The sequence below is a fragment of the Calidris pugnax genome, unplaced genomic scaffold, assembly GCF_001431845.1.
Source record: "Calidris pugnax isolate Ruff unplaced genomic scaffold, ASM143184v1 scaffold147, whole genome shotgun sequence".
Classification (NCBI taxonomy): domain Eukaryota; kingdom Metazoa; phylum Chordata; class Aves; order Charadriiformes; family Scolopacidae; genus Calidris; species Calidris pugnax.
Genome location: NW_015092359.1, coordinates 6,146,092 through 6,163,106, shown reverse-complemented (window position 1 = coordinate 6,163,106; position 17,015 = coordinate 6,146,092). Strand labels below are relative to the sequence as shown.

Sequence of the window (17,015 nt, the reverse complement as noted above, 5' to 3'; positions counted from 1 at the left end):
GTGCGGGCCGCGGCCGCTGAGCGAGCTGGGGGCCAGCGCCGGAGGTCGCCGCTGCCGCCGTTCTCCTGCTCCTCCTCAGCCGCCGCCGCCGCCGCCATTTTGTGAGAGTGCCTCGAGCGGGCGCCATGTTTGTAAGGAAGAATTAGGGCAGCCATCTCCGGCCACCAGCACCTCCCTTCCCCCGTGTGTGTGTGTCCTCTCGTTCTCCTGTGCCCCGGGCCTGCTCCTCCGAGCCGCCGCCGCTGCCGCCTCCTCCTCCTCCTGCCCGCGGGGGGCGGCCGGGCTCAGCCTGTGCAGCCTCGCCCTGCACTGAGTGCCCGTTAGTGTCTTACTAAGTAACCGTGAGTGAAACCTTCATCATCTCTCCTCACTGAGGGACCCGACCCTCCTCCTCACCGAGCCGCCCCCAGAGCGGCTGTGCGCGCCGCCGCCGCCGCCACCTCCTCCTCCTCCCTCCGCACCACGGGCAGCGGCAGTGTCCTGCCTTCCTCCACCTCCCTCCTCCTCACCACACCACAGCCAGCACAATGGCCTTTGAAAGCCTGTTCTCCAAACCCCCAAACCCAGTTCTTGACCCAAACATGCCCGACTCTGACAGGCAACATGCAGGGGACGAAAGGTCGAGTAACATTCTTCTCTCTCTCCGCTTCTCATAATGGTGATACTAGTGGGATGATGCTGATGCTGATAATGATGATGATGCTGTGTGTTAATGTGCCTAGGGGGTTAACGATGTTTTTGTGGGGGCAGGTCACCTTCAGGCTTGGAAGAGCGGGGTGAGAACTGGGGTGGTGGTGGGGGAATGCAAGGAGGGGAGGGGGAGTGTCACTTGATTAGAAGTGCATTATTAGTAGGGTTTTATTTTTTTGAATGCATGCATTTTACATCTTCATTTATTTATTCTGGCTGGGAAGGGGGACTGTTTTCCATTTCTTTCCATAAATTGCACTTTCCAGCGGGTGTCTGTTGAATGTCACCATTGTTCTTTTTCTCCCTTGCCCTGGCGTTGCTAGTGAGGTAGGAAAGGGTGCTTTGAGTTGGATTATTATTTTTTTTGTTGTTTTTGTTTATACAAGAATCTTTCACTAGATCCATATTTAACGTCATTTTCTTGCCAGATTACACCTTACACATTTAACTGAATCTTTTTTTATGCAGATTAAGGTCTGACTGACGTTATCTTTGCCACCTCTCAATCCCCATGCGCAGAAAACAAGAGTCCTCTTCCTGGTGAAAGGACCTCTGTTCCTCCCTCCCTTTCTCTCCTGCAGCTGCTGGAAATTCAAATCCTTTCTCCAGGCAGCCGTGGTCTTCCTAACTAGTTCCAAAAATATTATGCCAGGGTGACAGCTACCCGTCCTTCAGCCTACATCTACTCAGAGCATTTGTGACACAAGTGCGGGAGTTAAAAATGCTGGTTTTCGACAGCTGGGCTTCAGCCTGTCCTCCCCACACAGCTCCACAACCATGCTTGGTACTTGCTTCAGAGGACTGAAAAACACTGGGGGGGGAAAAAAGGGCTTGTGAGTAACGTAACAGTTCCCTCACTGGTGAAAGAGTCACTAGTTCTGTGTTACAAATTGGGAAGTGGAGGGCCGCATGAACTGACTGACTGGTCCAAAAATGGTGCAGTGATTTAGCGACAGGTTCAGGGCAGACCGCAGAGCTGCTGATTCTTGTTTTTACCTTCCAGCTTTTAATTGTGAAATAGCGTAAACTGTGTTATGCTGTTATGTTCCTAAAAGAGTGCTGTGTAAAAAGCAAACTAGTAATCCTCTGGGATTGCTGAAGATATGGCATAACTACTTACTAAAACTGCAGCAGTAGCAGGCAAAGTGTGTAAGAGTTGCTGGAGTTAGTAAGTCTGTGACTTTTTACTGTTTCAGGGATTGAAAATACTTCGTGTTTTAAAGTCCTCCTTGAGGACGAGCCCAAGTTACCCACTGTTCTGCTGGAAGCATAGTTTTTCTAACTTGGAGTTACTCGTGTGATGTTGACAAGTAGAGTTCCTCTATCCAGCTGTTCTCACCAGTACGCCTGTTGTTACACTGGTAAATTATAAAATAGAATAAATAAGTACTCTCTAATAGTCTAATGTACTTTTAATACAGCTTAATTTAGAAACATTGCTTTATAATATTTTGCTTTCAGAAGAGCAGAAGACTTAACAATAAGCACATTTATCTGTTAATACTTTCTGTAAACAAGACTTGTACAAAACTTCTGCTCCCCTCTGGTAGGAGACATGTACAGTAAAGTAAATTCTTAATACACCTAGGGCATTGTTAAAAAAAAAAAAAGCCCCAAATATAAGTCTTTGTATTATATTAGATGTGCAAATGTAATCCTGTCAAATTGTAATATTTTAATCTTTGGAAATTTATAAATACTTCCCTACCAGCTGGTGACTGGGAAGGCCTAAAGTGAAGGGTCTTTCTGTCCACAGGAAACATGATGGACTGCCAAGGGGAGAGCCAGCACAGCTTTAACTGTCAATATTTTTAGTACTGAATTGATTTTGTCCAGTCTCCATTGTAGCCAGTTGAAAAGCCAGTTTAAAGTTCCACAGAAAAGATGCAAGTATCTGGACTGCTCATATTCTGAGTTACCTTGGAGTCTCACTGTCTTAACTAGTTTGGTGTTTTAAAATTAACATGTCTAGTTTCACTACGTTTTATCTTGCAAGGAATTTTTTACTGTGTTGGTAGCTCAGTAGGACTAGTTTACTTTAGGTACAGCCCATAGTAGGAAGCTGCTGAAAACATTTAACAGATTTGTGCAGCATAGATTAATAGCATTTCTGTTAACATTTATTAGGTTGTTTTTGAACTGATCTGTAGAATTATGAAGAATTTGGTTAGTGTTTTTGAGGAGTAAAAAATACTAAAAAAACCTTGTCTGGCCACGCTTTGAATATTCTAAGCTGGAAGGAAGGTTGTTTGAATCCAAAGTCTTTGTTTTCTTGGTTTATAGATGAGGCACCTGATTAAGCGAGGAAGGTTTTTCATTCTTTAAATATTTTTACTTAACTCATTGTGGAGATGTTATCTTTGGTGAAGTAGTTGAGACTTCATACACACAGAGAACGGTTGCCTTTTAAAGTTTTTCCTGTAAGATTGAGTTTTATTAAGGATTGCTTGTTACGTAGGAAGTCCTTAATAGGGGAAGAAAGAAGTCAGAGGCAGGGTGCAGGCAAACTCAGTTAAAGCAAATAAATACACAAAAGCAAAATCCTTGTGGAGTATACACAAACACACCTCCCCCTTGCCATCAGGAAGGTGAGACTGTTGGAAAGAACAGTGTAACTCTCAGAAAGGAGCCCCACTATATAAACAGCTGTATGTGCAAATTATGGCTCTCTTCTGGAGGTCAGCAAGGTCTGATTACCTGATTACTTGCAATAGTTTGCGATTGCTGCTACCATCATCTGCAGGACTGAGTGCTTCGTGTTTCTCTTAAACTATTTGGTGGAGATTGTACCACCTATATGTAATGCAGTAGATGAATGTGCCTAAGAGAAGAACTAAACACTTGTCACAAATATAAAATAAGTCAGTCCTCATGCAGGCTTCTGTGGAGTTTGATTTTCTGTCTAATAGTGAGCTGTTACAGGCGTGAGAAGGGCTTGTTTGCTCCAGTTCGTTCTGCATTTGAAACTGGTGCCAGATTTACAGTTACCAGGAACTTTAGAAAATAACTTGGAGCTCATTTATTTTTAAAATCTGAAACGTTAGGTCGGTATTGATGCTTTCTGTTGGCGCTCTCTGCTTTCCAGTCATTTGATCTCCAGACTTGGAGATTTCTTATACCATTATCTGCTGTAAAAATAGCCGTGACCTAGTGATAGGTCTGAACATTGAGATGCTAACTCACAGATCGCGGAGGTGCACGTAATGCTTCTGTAACCAGCACGGTCTTATGACTTGCATTGCAAGTTGAGTATCAGGCCCTTTTCTGTGAGCTCATCGTACAATAAAGGGAATTCTACATTAGAGGGAGAGCTTTGCAACAGATACCTGAGTGGCCTGTGAACTTTCTTTAGAAAATTGTCCTGATTTTGCAGAGGGTGTTTGGAAATGCCATTTCTAAGCTGGGCTTGTCTGTTGCATTTCAGGTTCCTTTTCCCAGGAACCGTGCTAATCCTCGCTGTACACTTTTTCATTATCTGTGTGATATAATTTTTACATTTTAGAAGGATGTTGGTACAGTCACTTTCTTATTCCAGATAGATCAATTGGTTTGAGTTCTAGAAAGCGTAGCTGAAGTGTTGATTATGAGAGTCTGCCCACTTGTAGCTGTGGTGCTGCTCTTCCAAAGCCTCTCCTTTACCAGCTATGTGTCCCTGGTGTAAGTCCAGATGAGCCAGGTGACTAGAGACTTCACCCAGCCACCCCTCTGTTTTTATTTTATTTTCCCAGTTTCTTCTTCCAGCTGTCTTAGGAATTGCCCGCTCCCTTCCCATGTACCGGTTTTGCAGTCCTGTCCTTGATGGGCATGATTTACGCTCTGCTGCTCTGACAGGTCTGTCTGGTTGACTGTAATGGAGACCTGCTCTGCTAAATTACAGCCAGGGGCAAGTAAAGGGAAGAGTGCAAGTGGCGGGTTGTGACCAAGAGGAGTAACAGCAAATTGCAATCTGTATTACGTGCCTCACTTGTACATCTTCTCCGTTACTGCTTAGTCAACGTGATGTTGCAAGTGGCTTTGTCTGTGCCTTGTCTCCATCCACGTGGCTTCTCAGCTCCATGAAGCACTAGGGCGTTGCAGATCAGGGAAGCATTTGTGGAGCACAAGGGCTAAAGATCTCCTCTAACCTGCAGCTGCTGTTGTCCAGCCCGACTGCTCTCCCAATTTCCCTTGCCATAAGGCTTCCATCTATCTTTAGTTAAACTCCATGACTTAAATGCGTCTCTTTTATTCCATCTGGTGCTTTAATGTGTCCTGTGTCCACACGTGCATAATTCGGTTTGAAAATATTTACTTACAGCTGTTTTTAGCGATTATTTTTTTTTCAGTAGTAGTTAATCACTGAGGAAATGTGTCCATGTTAAGTTCAGGTTTTGTGATGACTGAATGCAGCCTTGTAGCGCTTTATTGCTTTTGAGCATGATTTCAAAACTTTCTTTGACATTAGGAAACTAGGAAGTGAGGAGATAATCACTCCCAAACATGCCCTCTGGGCAAACAAGGCTCGTTTGCCATCTAGCAAACGTTGGAGGAGTGGCAAAAATGCAGCTGGCTAGGTCGCTGTTACTCCTTGTCCTCCTGGGGCCCGTGTGAATTTCTGTAATTTCTTCTCCAATATTAAACCCCAAGGACTGAAGATGGTTAGGTGGCAGGGTGAGAAAGTGGGCTTTCCAAAAGTTGCTCGTTGGCCTCCAGTACCACCACAGGAAACTGGTTTTTGTCATGCCTCACTGCTGTCTTTCTCACTTCCTTCCCCCATTTTATGGGAACACAGTATCTGTTCAAGCCAGCCCTGCAGTTAAAAGCAAAGCAGAGGTTAAAACTCCCAAGCAATCTGGTCTGTAACTTTTCATGATGCAGTTTCACTGCCTGGCTGTAGAGTAAAATAACTTTACATTTGCGGAGTGGGCAAAACTATGGGCAGCTGAAAAGTACCCTAAGTGACCTGTATACTATTGTCAAAGAAGCCAGTGCCAGTTCTAGTTAGACAGTGGCTTGTTGTGTTAACTGCAACAGCACTTTCTACTTTTGTACTTCTTTTCCTTATTCATTAATAAATTCTGCAGTCTAGCAGTGAGCTATGACAAATTCATTTAGTGAATTTTAGCCCTCTAAGATCTTGGTTTTGACATGTAATTTTCACGCCATTGAGCTGCATCTGAGGTACAGTGCCCTTCATAATTTTATAAAAACAAAATCTTACGAGAGTATTGTGGGTTCATCTCATGGTATTGAACAGGACAGAAAATAAGCACGTAATGATGAGACGTGATAGCTGGGTACATCTGTGCCATCTCAAGTGCTGCACAGCACCATGTTTTTTGGATGCATTGGATGTGGAAAATATGTGCAGGAGGGTTATTTGAAGCAGCAGGAGTGTATGAGGAGCTAGAGTAGAGGGGTTGGCGGAGAAATCTAGTTTGAGATAGTAAGGAAAACATGCCCAAAGGAAATTAAGGAGAAGTAATATCCAGGAGTGATGTAAGGCTTTTTCACTAAATGAGTCTTGACTGGTGTCAAAAACACTCAGGTAGTTTCCCATCAGTTTCAACTCTCTCCCCTGCATTCTGTGTCCTTAGCACAGATATTCTGAGGTCAGCAGAACAGGTATGATGCTGTTATCAGCCCCTGTAAATTAAGGGCTGTTAACGTACTGCTTCTGTATGAGAAGAAGAGGTTTTGGACATCTGAATGCCTTCTGGTAGCCTGTCTCTTCTAGAACTGATCACAGAACAAAGAGGTTAAGGTTTAACCATGCACTCACTTTAGGAAGAAATAGATTTTTATTTTTGGACAGTAATACTCATTTATCACCAGAAATGAGTAGCTGCTTAAAAATAATTACTTAATGTGTTAGAGTTATGCCCATCTATAAAGTCTGTATTCTTGTTACTTCATCTTTTCTCTACATCAAATCTCTGCGTACAAGAAGTAAAAAGGTGTTTGCAGCCTTTAGTTTTTATCTACTATTTACTTTTTCTATTCTTGGTAATGCTTTCAGAAGCTTTTGGCTATTTATATTCTCTTTAAGGCTCATTTTAATAAATAAAGTCAAAAGCATCATATTGTAAACAAAATGTAATTAGTTTTAAATGAGACCTTTTCTTGTCTGTGAAGCAAACCTACCAAAAATGAACAGAAAGGAATGTTTAATGATAAAGATTCACATTTAGGTTGTACAATTTTGTTCATATAAGTTCTTAAAACATACAGAAGTATGATTCTCCTGTAGCACCAGCTGTATTTGCAAGTATGCTAAGTACTTCTGTTAGGAAGATTGGAAAAACAGTCCCGCAGGGAAAGCCCTTTTAATTTTCTTAAAATATTTCATAGCTACAATTGTCAGTGTACTGAGAAAATGCATCTTGTTTTTGTATCTTGGACTTAAGGAGCTTAAGTTGTAAATCTTCTTTGGAACATAAAGAATGCTATTTTTAAAAACGACTTGGACTAAGGGCCAGAACGGTAAGTTAAAGCCGAGTTTGAATGTCAGAAATGAAACTGTATACACTAGAGTAATGGTGAGTTACTTTGTGTGGATTTCTGTTTTCCCTAACCAAATATTTGCATAATTGCTATTTCAGTGATTTCACCAAACCGATTCTCCCTGAAAAATAATGTGGCTTCTGTGCCTTTCTAATCCATTTTGGAGGTGCTCTAGAAATACTCTTGGGACAGTGAAAGCACTTGATGATTTTGTTTTCACATAGCCATCAAGCTCCGTGTATTTGGAGATTGTGGAGAAGGGAGTGATCCATCACTGATTTTAGTTCTTTCTCTCCTATTTGGAGTTGAACCAAGGTTTTTTTTGTGTGTACCTAGTTCTAGTACAGGGCCTGATCACAGTCAGTGTGCTAGGTGATGGTAATTTTCTGTCTCCTGTGTTCTGGATGGCAAGATTGCATTTGCTGTCCCATGGGTTATGAGGAAATAGTAGTACCATATGGCAGTTTGTTTTAATCATTCAAGTCATCCAGGGCTCTTCATGAAGGAGTTCCAATAGGTCAGGCTGCCATAGCCAAACACCTCTAAGCAATTTAAACTGGGTATTTAATGAAGACGCTTTTGTTTCTCTTCCAAAAGGACTTTAAATGCACTAGGCTGGGAAGGGCTTGGTAATACTAGCTGAGATCTCTGGTGAGAGGAGAGTTAACCTCTGCTGCTGCTTTCTGTGCCAGAATTTTATACTGCAGGTCTGCGCTGGAATAGGTCAGGGATTAATTGCTGTTAATCTGAAGATGCATCAGATTTAGTTCAGCCTTTGCAAATACAGATACAGAATTGAAGAAAATCACACATGGCAAAAGTTAAAAATTGCCAGTGTCTGTTCTGTCAGCACAGAGGGTGTCTTTTTGACTCTCAAGGTATGCGTTGTGTATAAACTGTTCCCCCCCCAGCTTGCTGGCATTCTTTCAGTGAAGGTTGTTTTTGTGGTGTATTGTTTTGTGGGGTGGGATGGTTGAAAGAGAAGTGAATCTTGAAAAAGACAACAAAATTATACTTGCTTTTCTAGATTAAGAAAATGTTGGGCTTTTTTTCAGGCATTTCCAGCAATAATAGAAGCATACTAAAGTACTCTGGAAGCAAGAAGCTGTACTTTGCAAAACAGAAGTTTGTATTCACTCTTTTTATTTAGATCAGTGTTCTGATCTGTTTGGTGTAGATGCTGCCAATGGGAAAGCAACCTAAGACTCCGACCCATTTCCTAGAAAATCATCTGCTAGCTCTGTTTTTTTTCCAGACCACATCTGTTTGTTGACTTTTATTACTCATAGTGGAAAAGGAGGTAGTTTTGGTTCATATTGCTGAAAGCCCTTCCCAAAAGCTGCTTGTTACAGCCAACTCTGGAATTTAGGAATTGAACTTCTAAAAGTGATAGGTTCTGCACTTGCCTTCTGGTGTACAGCTCCATTTTAAATGGAGAGAAAAAAAGCCTATAAATTGGAAGGTAATTTCTGCCCTATCATTTCATTTAAAGTTTTTTTGAAGCATAATTAAATTATTTCCAAGAAATTACACATTTTTTTTACCGTTGTATTTTCAAATTGTATTTATCCAGTGTTTTGTTTTTTTTAAAACACCTCGACATTCAATGCTTGGAAAATTGTAGGATGTAGTGGAAAGAATTTAGGCATCTGGGGATTAGAGGACTTTTGTAATTTTACCTTTGAAATGCAATCCAGAGGATACTATTACTGAGATTCTGCCTGATTGTTTTGCCTAGAAAGTTATCCAAGTCCTGGATGCATCCCAGAAGTGTAAATATGTGGCAGCAGTTTCCAAAGGAACTGGTAAATGGTAAATACCTTATTTCCCAAAGAGCATTTTCAGTAGACATCCTTGAGAGAGTGACTTTAGCTCACGTTGTCAAAAGATGAAATACTGTTTTTTCTAATAGCTGCAGGTATTTCATAAATATTTGCATTTCATCAGGCGCACTTTATTAATCAAGTGCCTCCTGGAAAGATGTGACAAATGCCTGCTTGGGATATTTTATGATGTACTTCAGAATTTGTCAGGGAGTGCTGGAGATAATAGTCACTGTGGTGTTTGAAGACAGGGTTTATTTTATGACTGGTGTCCAGATTCTGAAGATCTTTTATCTCTTTTTAAGTATGAGAGTATCTTGGTGTTACGTTGTCCTTCACGAGGCAGTGTGAGGATTGTCTGTGGGCAGATCCCTGTGAGCACCGTGTAAAAATCACAAAAATGGGTTCTGAAACTGCCTCTCTACTTCGCATTTGGTGCCCACTCGGTAGCGTGCATACCTTTATTATTATTAATTTCTGTTACTTGTTCAAAAGCTGAGTTTGACTTCATAGCTTCCTGTTGTTTTGTATTAGCAGTAAAAAATAACGTCCTTTTCAAGATGTGTCCAAGTAAATGTTGATGGTCATAAGCAAAACCAGTGACAATAGCTAAACTTAAGATGTAGGAATTGAGCAGTTTTTCTTACCTTCTGTCTAAGTTGACTTAGGAAGTTCATTGTTTTTTCTAACACCCATAGTCATATTTGGTTGGACAGCCAGGCCTTTAATGCGCTTGTTTTCTGTGCATTTATCCAGTCCTTTTCTGTGGCTGCTGCTGTCTTTCACAGTCCTAAAGGTCCACTAGCTACTTGCTTGGTTTTACTGCCCATCAGTGCTGGTCTTTTCAGTTCTTCCACAGCAGAATCTTCTAATCAGATTAAATCTTTTTATGCCAACTTTGTAATGTTCTGACATTTGAAAGCTTCTTACGAACTTTCCTTCTTTTCCATCCTGCTACTTCATGCTACTTGGCAAACCAAAACTATCTGCAGTACTTATCTAAGTTATTTTCTCCCATATTCTGTAGCATTTTTTTCAACCACTCCATAGAGTAGTTGCCCTTGTGCATTGCTTAGAAATGGTCTTCGAGTTCCCTTCTCAATCATGTAATACAGCAAAGCATTTTCATGAGGCTGGCATGTGTGTACCTTGTCTTTATGTGGTCGCAGTGGGCTTCCACGAGATGACAGGAAAGTTTCACAGTTGCTGTAGATATGCTGTAGGGTCCCACCACTAGTTGAGAATGAAAGGTGAAGAGGTGGTACCTTGAAATGCATGCATTTCCTTAGCTTTTTGTGCAAAGCCTTTATGCAAGTCAATAATAATGGAATTATGGAAGGATTCCAGTTGTGGCCTCCCCAGTGCAGAGCAGAGGGGGAGAATGACCTCCCTCCACCTCCTGGCCACACTCTTCCCTCTGCACCCCAGGATCCCATTGGCCTCTTGGCCACAAGGGCCCATTGCTGCCTCATGGATAGGTTACTGTCCACCAGGACCCCCAGATCCTTCTCCTGAGAAGTGCTTTCCAGCAGGTCCACCCCTCACCTCTACTGGTGCCTGGGGCTCTTCCTCCCCAGGGGCAGGACCCTACACTTGCCCTTGGTGAACCTCATGAGGTTCTTCTCTGCCCAGCTCTCCAGCCTGTCCAGGTCCTGCTGGATGGCAGCACAGCCCTCTGGAGTGTCGGCCAGCCCTCCCAGTTTGGTACCATCAGCGAACTTGCTGAGGACACACTCTGTCCCCTCATCCAGGTCACTGATGAATATGTTGAACAAAACTGGACCGGGTATTGACCCCTGGGGGACACCGCTGGTTACAGGCCTCCAACTCAACCCTGCTCCATTAGTGACAACCCTCTGAGTCCTGTCACACAGCCAGGACTCAATGCACTCACTGCCCCCTCATCCAGCCCACACTTGCTCAGTTTCCTAATGAGGATGTTATGGGAGACAGTGTCAAAAGCCTTGCTGAAGTCAAGGTGGATGACATCTGCTGCTCTCCCCTCATCCAGCCATCCAGTTACACCATCATAGAAGGCTATCAGATTGGTCAAGCATGATTTACTCTCTGAATATGTTTTTATTTTTTCCTTACATTTTTTGGCTGTGGCTGGTTAGTGATCTATAATCATATCTTGGTGGTGGTTTCTTGGAGGTTTTCTCGTTTGGTTTAGTTCTAAGAATTTCCAGAACATATAAGGTGACAGTACAGCTGTCATGTCACCTCCCCTTTTCTTCTCCCTGGCCCATTCATTTACTCCTCTTACAAAAAGTTAGAACTTTGTGTTGCTTCCAGTTTTCTTCTCCCTGGCCCATTCATTTACTCCCCTTAGAAGTTAGAACTTTGTGTTGCTTCCAACTTCTTAACCACTGTTTTTTCACGGTGGAGGCGCAGGTCTCTCCCCTCCTGATGAGTTCTTGCCCATTTCCTACTATTCACAGTCCCTTGAAGGAGACGGAGTTAGTTAAGGCATTGTGAATACAGGACCAAGGTGGACAAATTGTAAGGCAATTTAGTCCTAATTACTACTTCTGTCCCAGTACCTTCTACTGCCTGCAGCACTAGTTTGGTCTTGGTTTTTGGGGTTTTTTGGTTTTTTAGATATAGTTTTCTAGTATTTACAGGCTTGTCCCCTTGCTGCTCCCACCGTCTGGTGCATTCATAGAGTGAGGGTTTCAGACCCCATAGGACTGATGGTATTTGCATGCAATCTCCATATGGAAATTCAGGACTGAGTTTCTGTAAGGTTCCATGATGCCTGTAAAGGCTGAATTTCTGAAGCAGTGGTGATGTAGAAATAATTATATAACGCCAATTACCAATGTTAAAAAGCAGTTAATTCCACAAACGAAACCCAGCCAATGCCGAATAGTAGAAGGGGGGTTGAGGTTGCTTCAGCAGTGTGTCTGACATAGGGAAGGGAAATGGGTTAGCTGGTGTGTTGTCAAAGTGTTTCTTTCTTGGCAAAATACATTCGGAATTGTTATTGTTCGGGTCAGTAGACAAAAGTTTAAATAAAGCCTTACGTAATCATAGATACTTTTTTTCCACTAGTGATGGAGATAAGCATGAGCCTTTCTGTTACTTAGTGTACAAGCGCTTAAAGCCCGCAGTGTAAAAGCACTTAAATTTTGTGTTAGGTTTTGTTTTTTTAAATCATCCTTTGGTGCTATTCCAATTTGAGGTCTTGAGAATTGCATTCATACGCAGAACTTATATTCACATGCACGTTGTTCCACTTACAATATTTATTGTAGGAACCAACCCCCTACAAAACTCAACGTTACAAATTTTAAAAAGAAAAAACTCTCCTGGGCAGCTTAGAAAAATAGCATCATCAGATGTCTTGTTTCTGTCAGTTTTTAGATTCTAGCAAATGAAATTCAAATGTTAACTACTCCTTTCTTGTCAGCTACTACTACTAATTTCTTTTGAAGAATCCACGTAACCACTAAATTATTTCTTCTTTTTGGAATTGCTCATGACTTTGGCCATTACATCCTAGATGCTACAGACCTCTCTTTAGATCCAAGAGCTGGTGTGTTGAAGGAAACATGTTTGTATTACTATGCATTGTTTTTCCTGCAGTGCCTAAGTGCTTGTTTGCATTATTGCTACTCTTTAACTGTATAGTTTTCAGGGAGCTTTAATTGTCTTTAATTTTGACCACATCAGTTCTGAAATACAGCAACATCAAGGCATGTAATAGCGTTGTAGCAGAAGTATTTTATTTCTAGAAATAATAACTAAAGGTTTGAGGGCAACAGAGTGCTATATATTGAAGCAGGGTTTTTCTTAATCTAGGTTAGAGAAAACTATATAAGCAGAGAAGATCTTTGTGCTGAGAAGTAAAAAAAAATACATAGTTTTAAAGCTTCTTAATTTTGCAGTATAATTCAAGGGCATTTAATGGCCTCCATTCCATTTTTGTTTAGCTTTAAAAGAAAATTCTAAAATCCTAGTAGTTCTTGGGGTGTTTCATGTATTAAAAAGTGTATGCACATGTATAAAAATGTAACTGGTGGAAAGAAATACTGGGTGTAGGTTTTTTTTTTTATTCTGTTATTGGACAGATGAGATAGATAATAACAAGTAATTTTATTGTATTGATATTTTTCCTCCTACAGAGAAGATGGAGAGCTTGAAGATGGTGAAATAGATGATGCAGCGTACGAAGATGTGAAAGAACATGGTACAAAAGGTGATGATAAACAGAAAAATGAAAAAGGACATAGAAAATCACGGAAGAAACGCAAAAAAGAGAAAGAAAAGAAAAAATCAAAGAGGAGAAGACGGGATAAGCATAAGGTTAGGAAATACAACCCAAAATAGTTGAGGTGTTTAATTCCAGGTTTCCAGGTTCAGACAAGGATCCAGGGAATCGAAGAAGAAATCTAAAACGATTTTATTGCTATTTAGGCAGTCTTTGGAATGGAATTGTTGAGATTTCTGTCTTACCAGTGCATTTCAATATTAAAGAATTTGTTTAAATAGATTTCAACACGTGAAAGTGCATATTTACGTATTCGGTGACAGTTTATACGGGGTAAGAGGCATCATTAATTGATCCAGCCATAGCACATTTCAAATGATAGTTTGGAAACATACTTGTTAGCTTTGCTTAAATGCATTTTATAGAATCATAGAACCGTCTAGGTTGGAAGGGACCTTTAAGATCATCGAGTCTAACCATCAACACTGCCAAAATCACCACTAACTCGTGTCCCTAAGCACCACGTCTACCCGTCTTTTAAATAAATCCTAGGACGGTGATTTTCATAAACTTGGTTTTCATCTGTTTATATTTAAAAGAAATTAAAAATCAGACTGTGGGTGTTCGCTGTGTTATTGGTGATATACATCTTCATTGGCTATGTATTCATTTCAATATTTCTTTTAATAACAGTTTACAAAATACATTTAAGAGCATTTTACTCTTTGTCAGTGTGAATGGTTGTGATAGTTCTGACATGGAAGGCCAAAGTGTTAAACTACTTCTTAAATTGTTTAAATTTAAGCAGCAGTTTAAGTCCCTCACTGGCCACTGGCAATGGTAATGGTAGCTGAACCATAGAGAGTGAGAGTTTTTTAGGGTAAGAGGCAAAATGTAAATTTACAATTTCGCTTTTTGTACTAATTCATTTAGGGAAAGCAAAGATTTCAGGCTAGTTAAATAAATTCTTCAGTAAAGTTAATTAAGGTGTTTCTAATAGATATTTTAATCAACTTTAATACATGCAAGGGATTCACAAAATGTTAACATAGAAAATTAAACCCAATTGTAATTCTCTAAAAATCACAGAAATACAGTATTCTTGTATCGTTTCCCCTCTAAATTTTCTGCAGAAAGATACATGTAGATAACACACTTGTAATGCAGTAATGCTGATTTTTCTCCTGGCAGAAAATGACAGGATGCTAATCATTTCTATGGTCATGTGCAAGGTTCTAGCCATCTCCCAGATTTGTTAGCCTTCCAGCAGCATCCCTGCTACGGCACAAAGAAGCAGGGCTCAGAGAGACCCGTAGGAGGCTGATACAACCCAGAGAAACCACATAGCCCTCAATATTTACATTCTGAAGCCTCATCGGATCAGATCTGTGATAAAAAGAGTGGGTCATCAAAGGATGTGCTTTCTTTAGCTTCCTCCAGAAGCAGAGGCTTGTGAGAATTAAGAAAATATTTTCATTTATTGGGCTAATGCTTCCTTTAAGTACATATACAGCAGAACAGTTACACAGAGAATTATGTAACAATATCTGAGAGCTATTTCCTTCTTTTTTTTTTTTTTTCAGCATAATTCCCCTTCCAGTGATGACAGTTCAGACTACAGCCATGATTCTGATATTGAGCGTACAGAAAGGCCACATAAAAAGAGCAGTAGCTCTTCATACAGAGATTATGATTCTTCATTCAGTCAGGTAGTAATTTTTTTTAACTGATTTCTCATGTCTTTGTTTAGGTGTAATTTAAAAAATGCAAATGTAAATGATGCAGTTTTTGAAGGCTGACTTGATCACAGTGCCCATTCGGGCAGGAAATGCATCTAGTTCTCATCTGGTTGGGTAGATTTCCAAATGTAAAGCATTATCTGTGGCATGAATGTAGGTGGTGTAAACAAGCCTGAGACTATTTTTTCCTCCATCAGGCAACAAGTAAGATATCTTTATTATTGCCTGCATCGGACTTAGGCTATACTAAGAGGAAACACCTCATGAAAAGCTGCCTTTAAGTACCTAAGGGTTGATTCTGCTTTCTGATGGTTCAGTTTGTCCTGGGATTTCTCAGTCTGTGCAGCTCGATAGCCCTCCTGAGACCACTGCATGGAATAGAATGCATCTTTACAGATGTGATAGAGCAGCTAGAGGCTTGATGAAACTCTGGTACTGCAGAGGAGAGGAGACTTTTCCTTTTAGCCTGAACCCATTCCAGAAAACTCTAAGCCAGCGGAATTTATTAGCAAACTGAAGATCCTGTCTGCAGAAATGGGAGAAGAAGGGACAGTGCTGGCTTAGGAGCGGCCATAAGCAGTATTTCATCCTGATTGACAGAGACAGGACAGATTGCATCATCTGCATCCAAGATGGTCAGAATTTGAGATCATGAAGGGAAAAATCTATTTTAATCACAGTTCATCGAAGTAGCGTTTAGGACACTTAGAAATGCATATGTTAAAATGTTTTGTCAACCCCATTGAAAAGTTTTCTGGAGTAGAGATGCTGATACTGTTCTTTTTTTTTTTGTCTTTTTTCCATTGTTGATGCCTTCAGAATGAAAAGTAGTAATTTTTACTGAATAACTGATTTTCACTGTGTATTACTGATTCTTGTTTGTGCAAATCTGGTAGGCAGCATGACAATAAACCAGCGTAAAAACCAATTGTTTCTTTCATTACAGCATGGACATGTATCAGGAAATTACATGAGTTCACAGAAAATGCAACATAAAAAAAATATAAAAAGTAAGGATTATGATGACTATAGTCATTACAGTGATGAAAACTTTGGTAATTATAATGAAGAAGAAAAGGATGAGGATTTTGCTGATCAGCTTAAACAATACAGGCAAGCTAAAGAGACGTCCAGTACTGATTTAGGACCTCCATTCCTGAAAGAACCAGTGAAAAAACAGGGGATGAAAGGGATCCAGAAAGGTAAGATAACTTGAATCATTAACTGTAGTAACGGGTGATGGCAGTAGTTGTACTGTGCATCATTTCTGTATGTTTGTCTTAAGAGCTGAATGAAGGAAGCTGCCAGTGGTGGCTTTCCTGTGAGCTTACAGTCTCCCATCAGTAAGTGAGAATGCTCTTCATCCTGAAGGAATAATATCATATTGTCACACTGATGTTTGTACTGAAGAAAAAGATCAAGTGTTGGGTAATACGTACATAGTAATCAAGAAATAAAACCCTATTAAAAAGCCAGTTTTGTTGCGTAGCTGTTTGAGTAAGAAATCATAGGGCTGTAAAGTGGCTTTCTGGTGGTAGTTTATGAAAGCCTGAGATGGAACTTGTTTCGGGGAAGGAGTGTAAATACATCAATTCCAAAATATAATTTACTGAGCTTCCCTCCTCCCACCCCCCTCCCCCAACACAAAGTAAAATTAAGTATCTAGAAATTTTGATAGGTGCCTGAATACTTCTATTGGTATAAAATTGGCCCAACAAGTATGCTAGTATCCTTTTATTTTTCTTTTCACAACTTCTCTTGCATTCAAAGCTTGCATAAAATTGCTGGTGAGAAAGTGTTCCTCTTAAGCAATGTATTTCTGAGGGAGTCCTGCTGCCCTTATTTCATTCCATGCTTATATAAACCGAGTTACGCAAGCGTTCTTGTTTGCACCTTTCATTTGGTATCTGATGGTTTCCTTGCCGTTGTGGTGCAGTTCATGGAGCCAGCTTAAATCCTGGGCCTCTGCGTTGTGCAGGGACTTCAGATTCCCCAGGTGTCTTCTGTTACTGCATGGGGTGGGGAAGGCTGGGCAACAGAGGCTGCATGTACCATTGACAGGGATAG

The 17,015-nt window shown here is 40.7% G+C and overlaps 1 protein-coding gene across 3 annotated transcripts in view; it reads left to right on the top strand.

The window, feature by feature from the left end:
• Nucleotides 1-13: 13 nt before the first annotated feature.
• The window catches only part of ZC3H6 (zinc finger CCCH-type containing 6), a 31,404-nt gene continuing 14,402 nt past the window's right edge, over nt 14-17,015 (top strand). The window contains exons 1-5 of one of the 3 annotated variants that reach the window (XM_014962513.1): nt 14-619; nt 1,887-2,051; nt 13,124-13,197; nt 14,793-14,918; nt 15,895-16,150. In XM_014962513.1, coding sequence (XP_014817999.1) covers nt 13,186-13,197; nt 14,793-14,918; nt 15,895-16,150 — 394 coding nt within the window. In that variant the 5' untranslated portion in view covers nt 14-619; nt 1,887-2,051; nt 13,124-13,185. Of the gene's footprint in view, nt 620-1,886; nt 2,052-13,123; nt 13,305-14,792; nt 14,919-15,894; nt 16,151-17,015 lie in introns of all 3 variants that reach the window. The other 2 variants (XM_014962512.1, XM_014962511.1) reach the window with 2 other exon arrangements.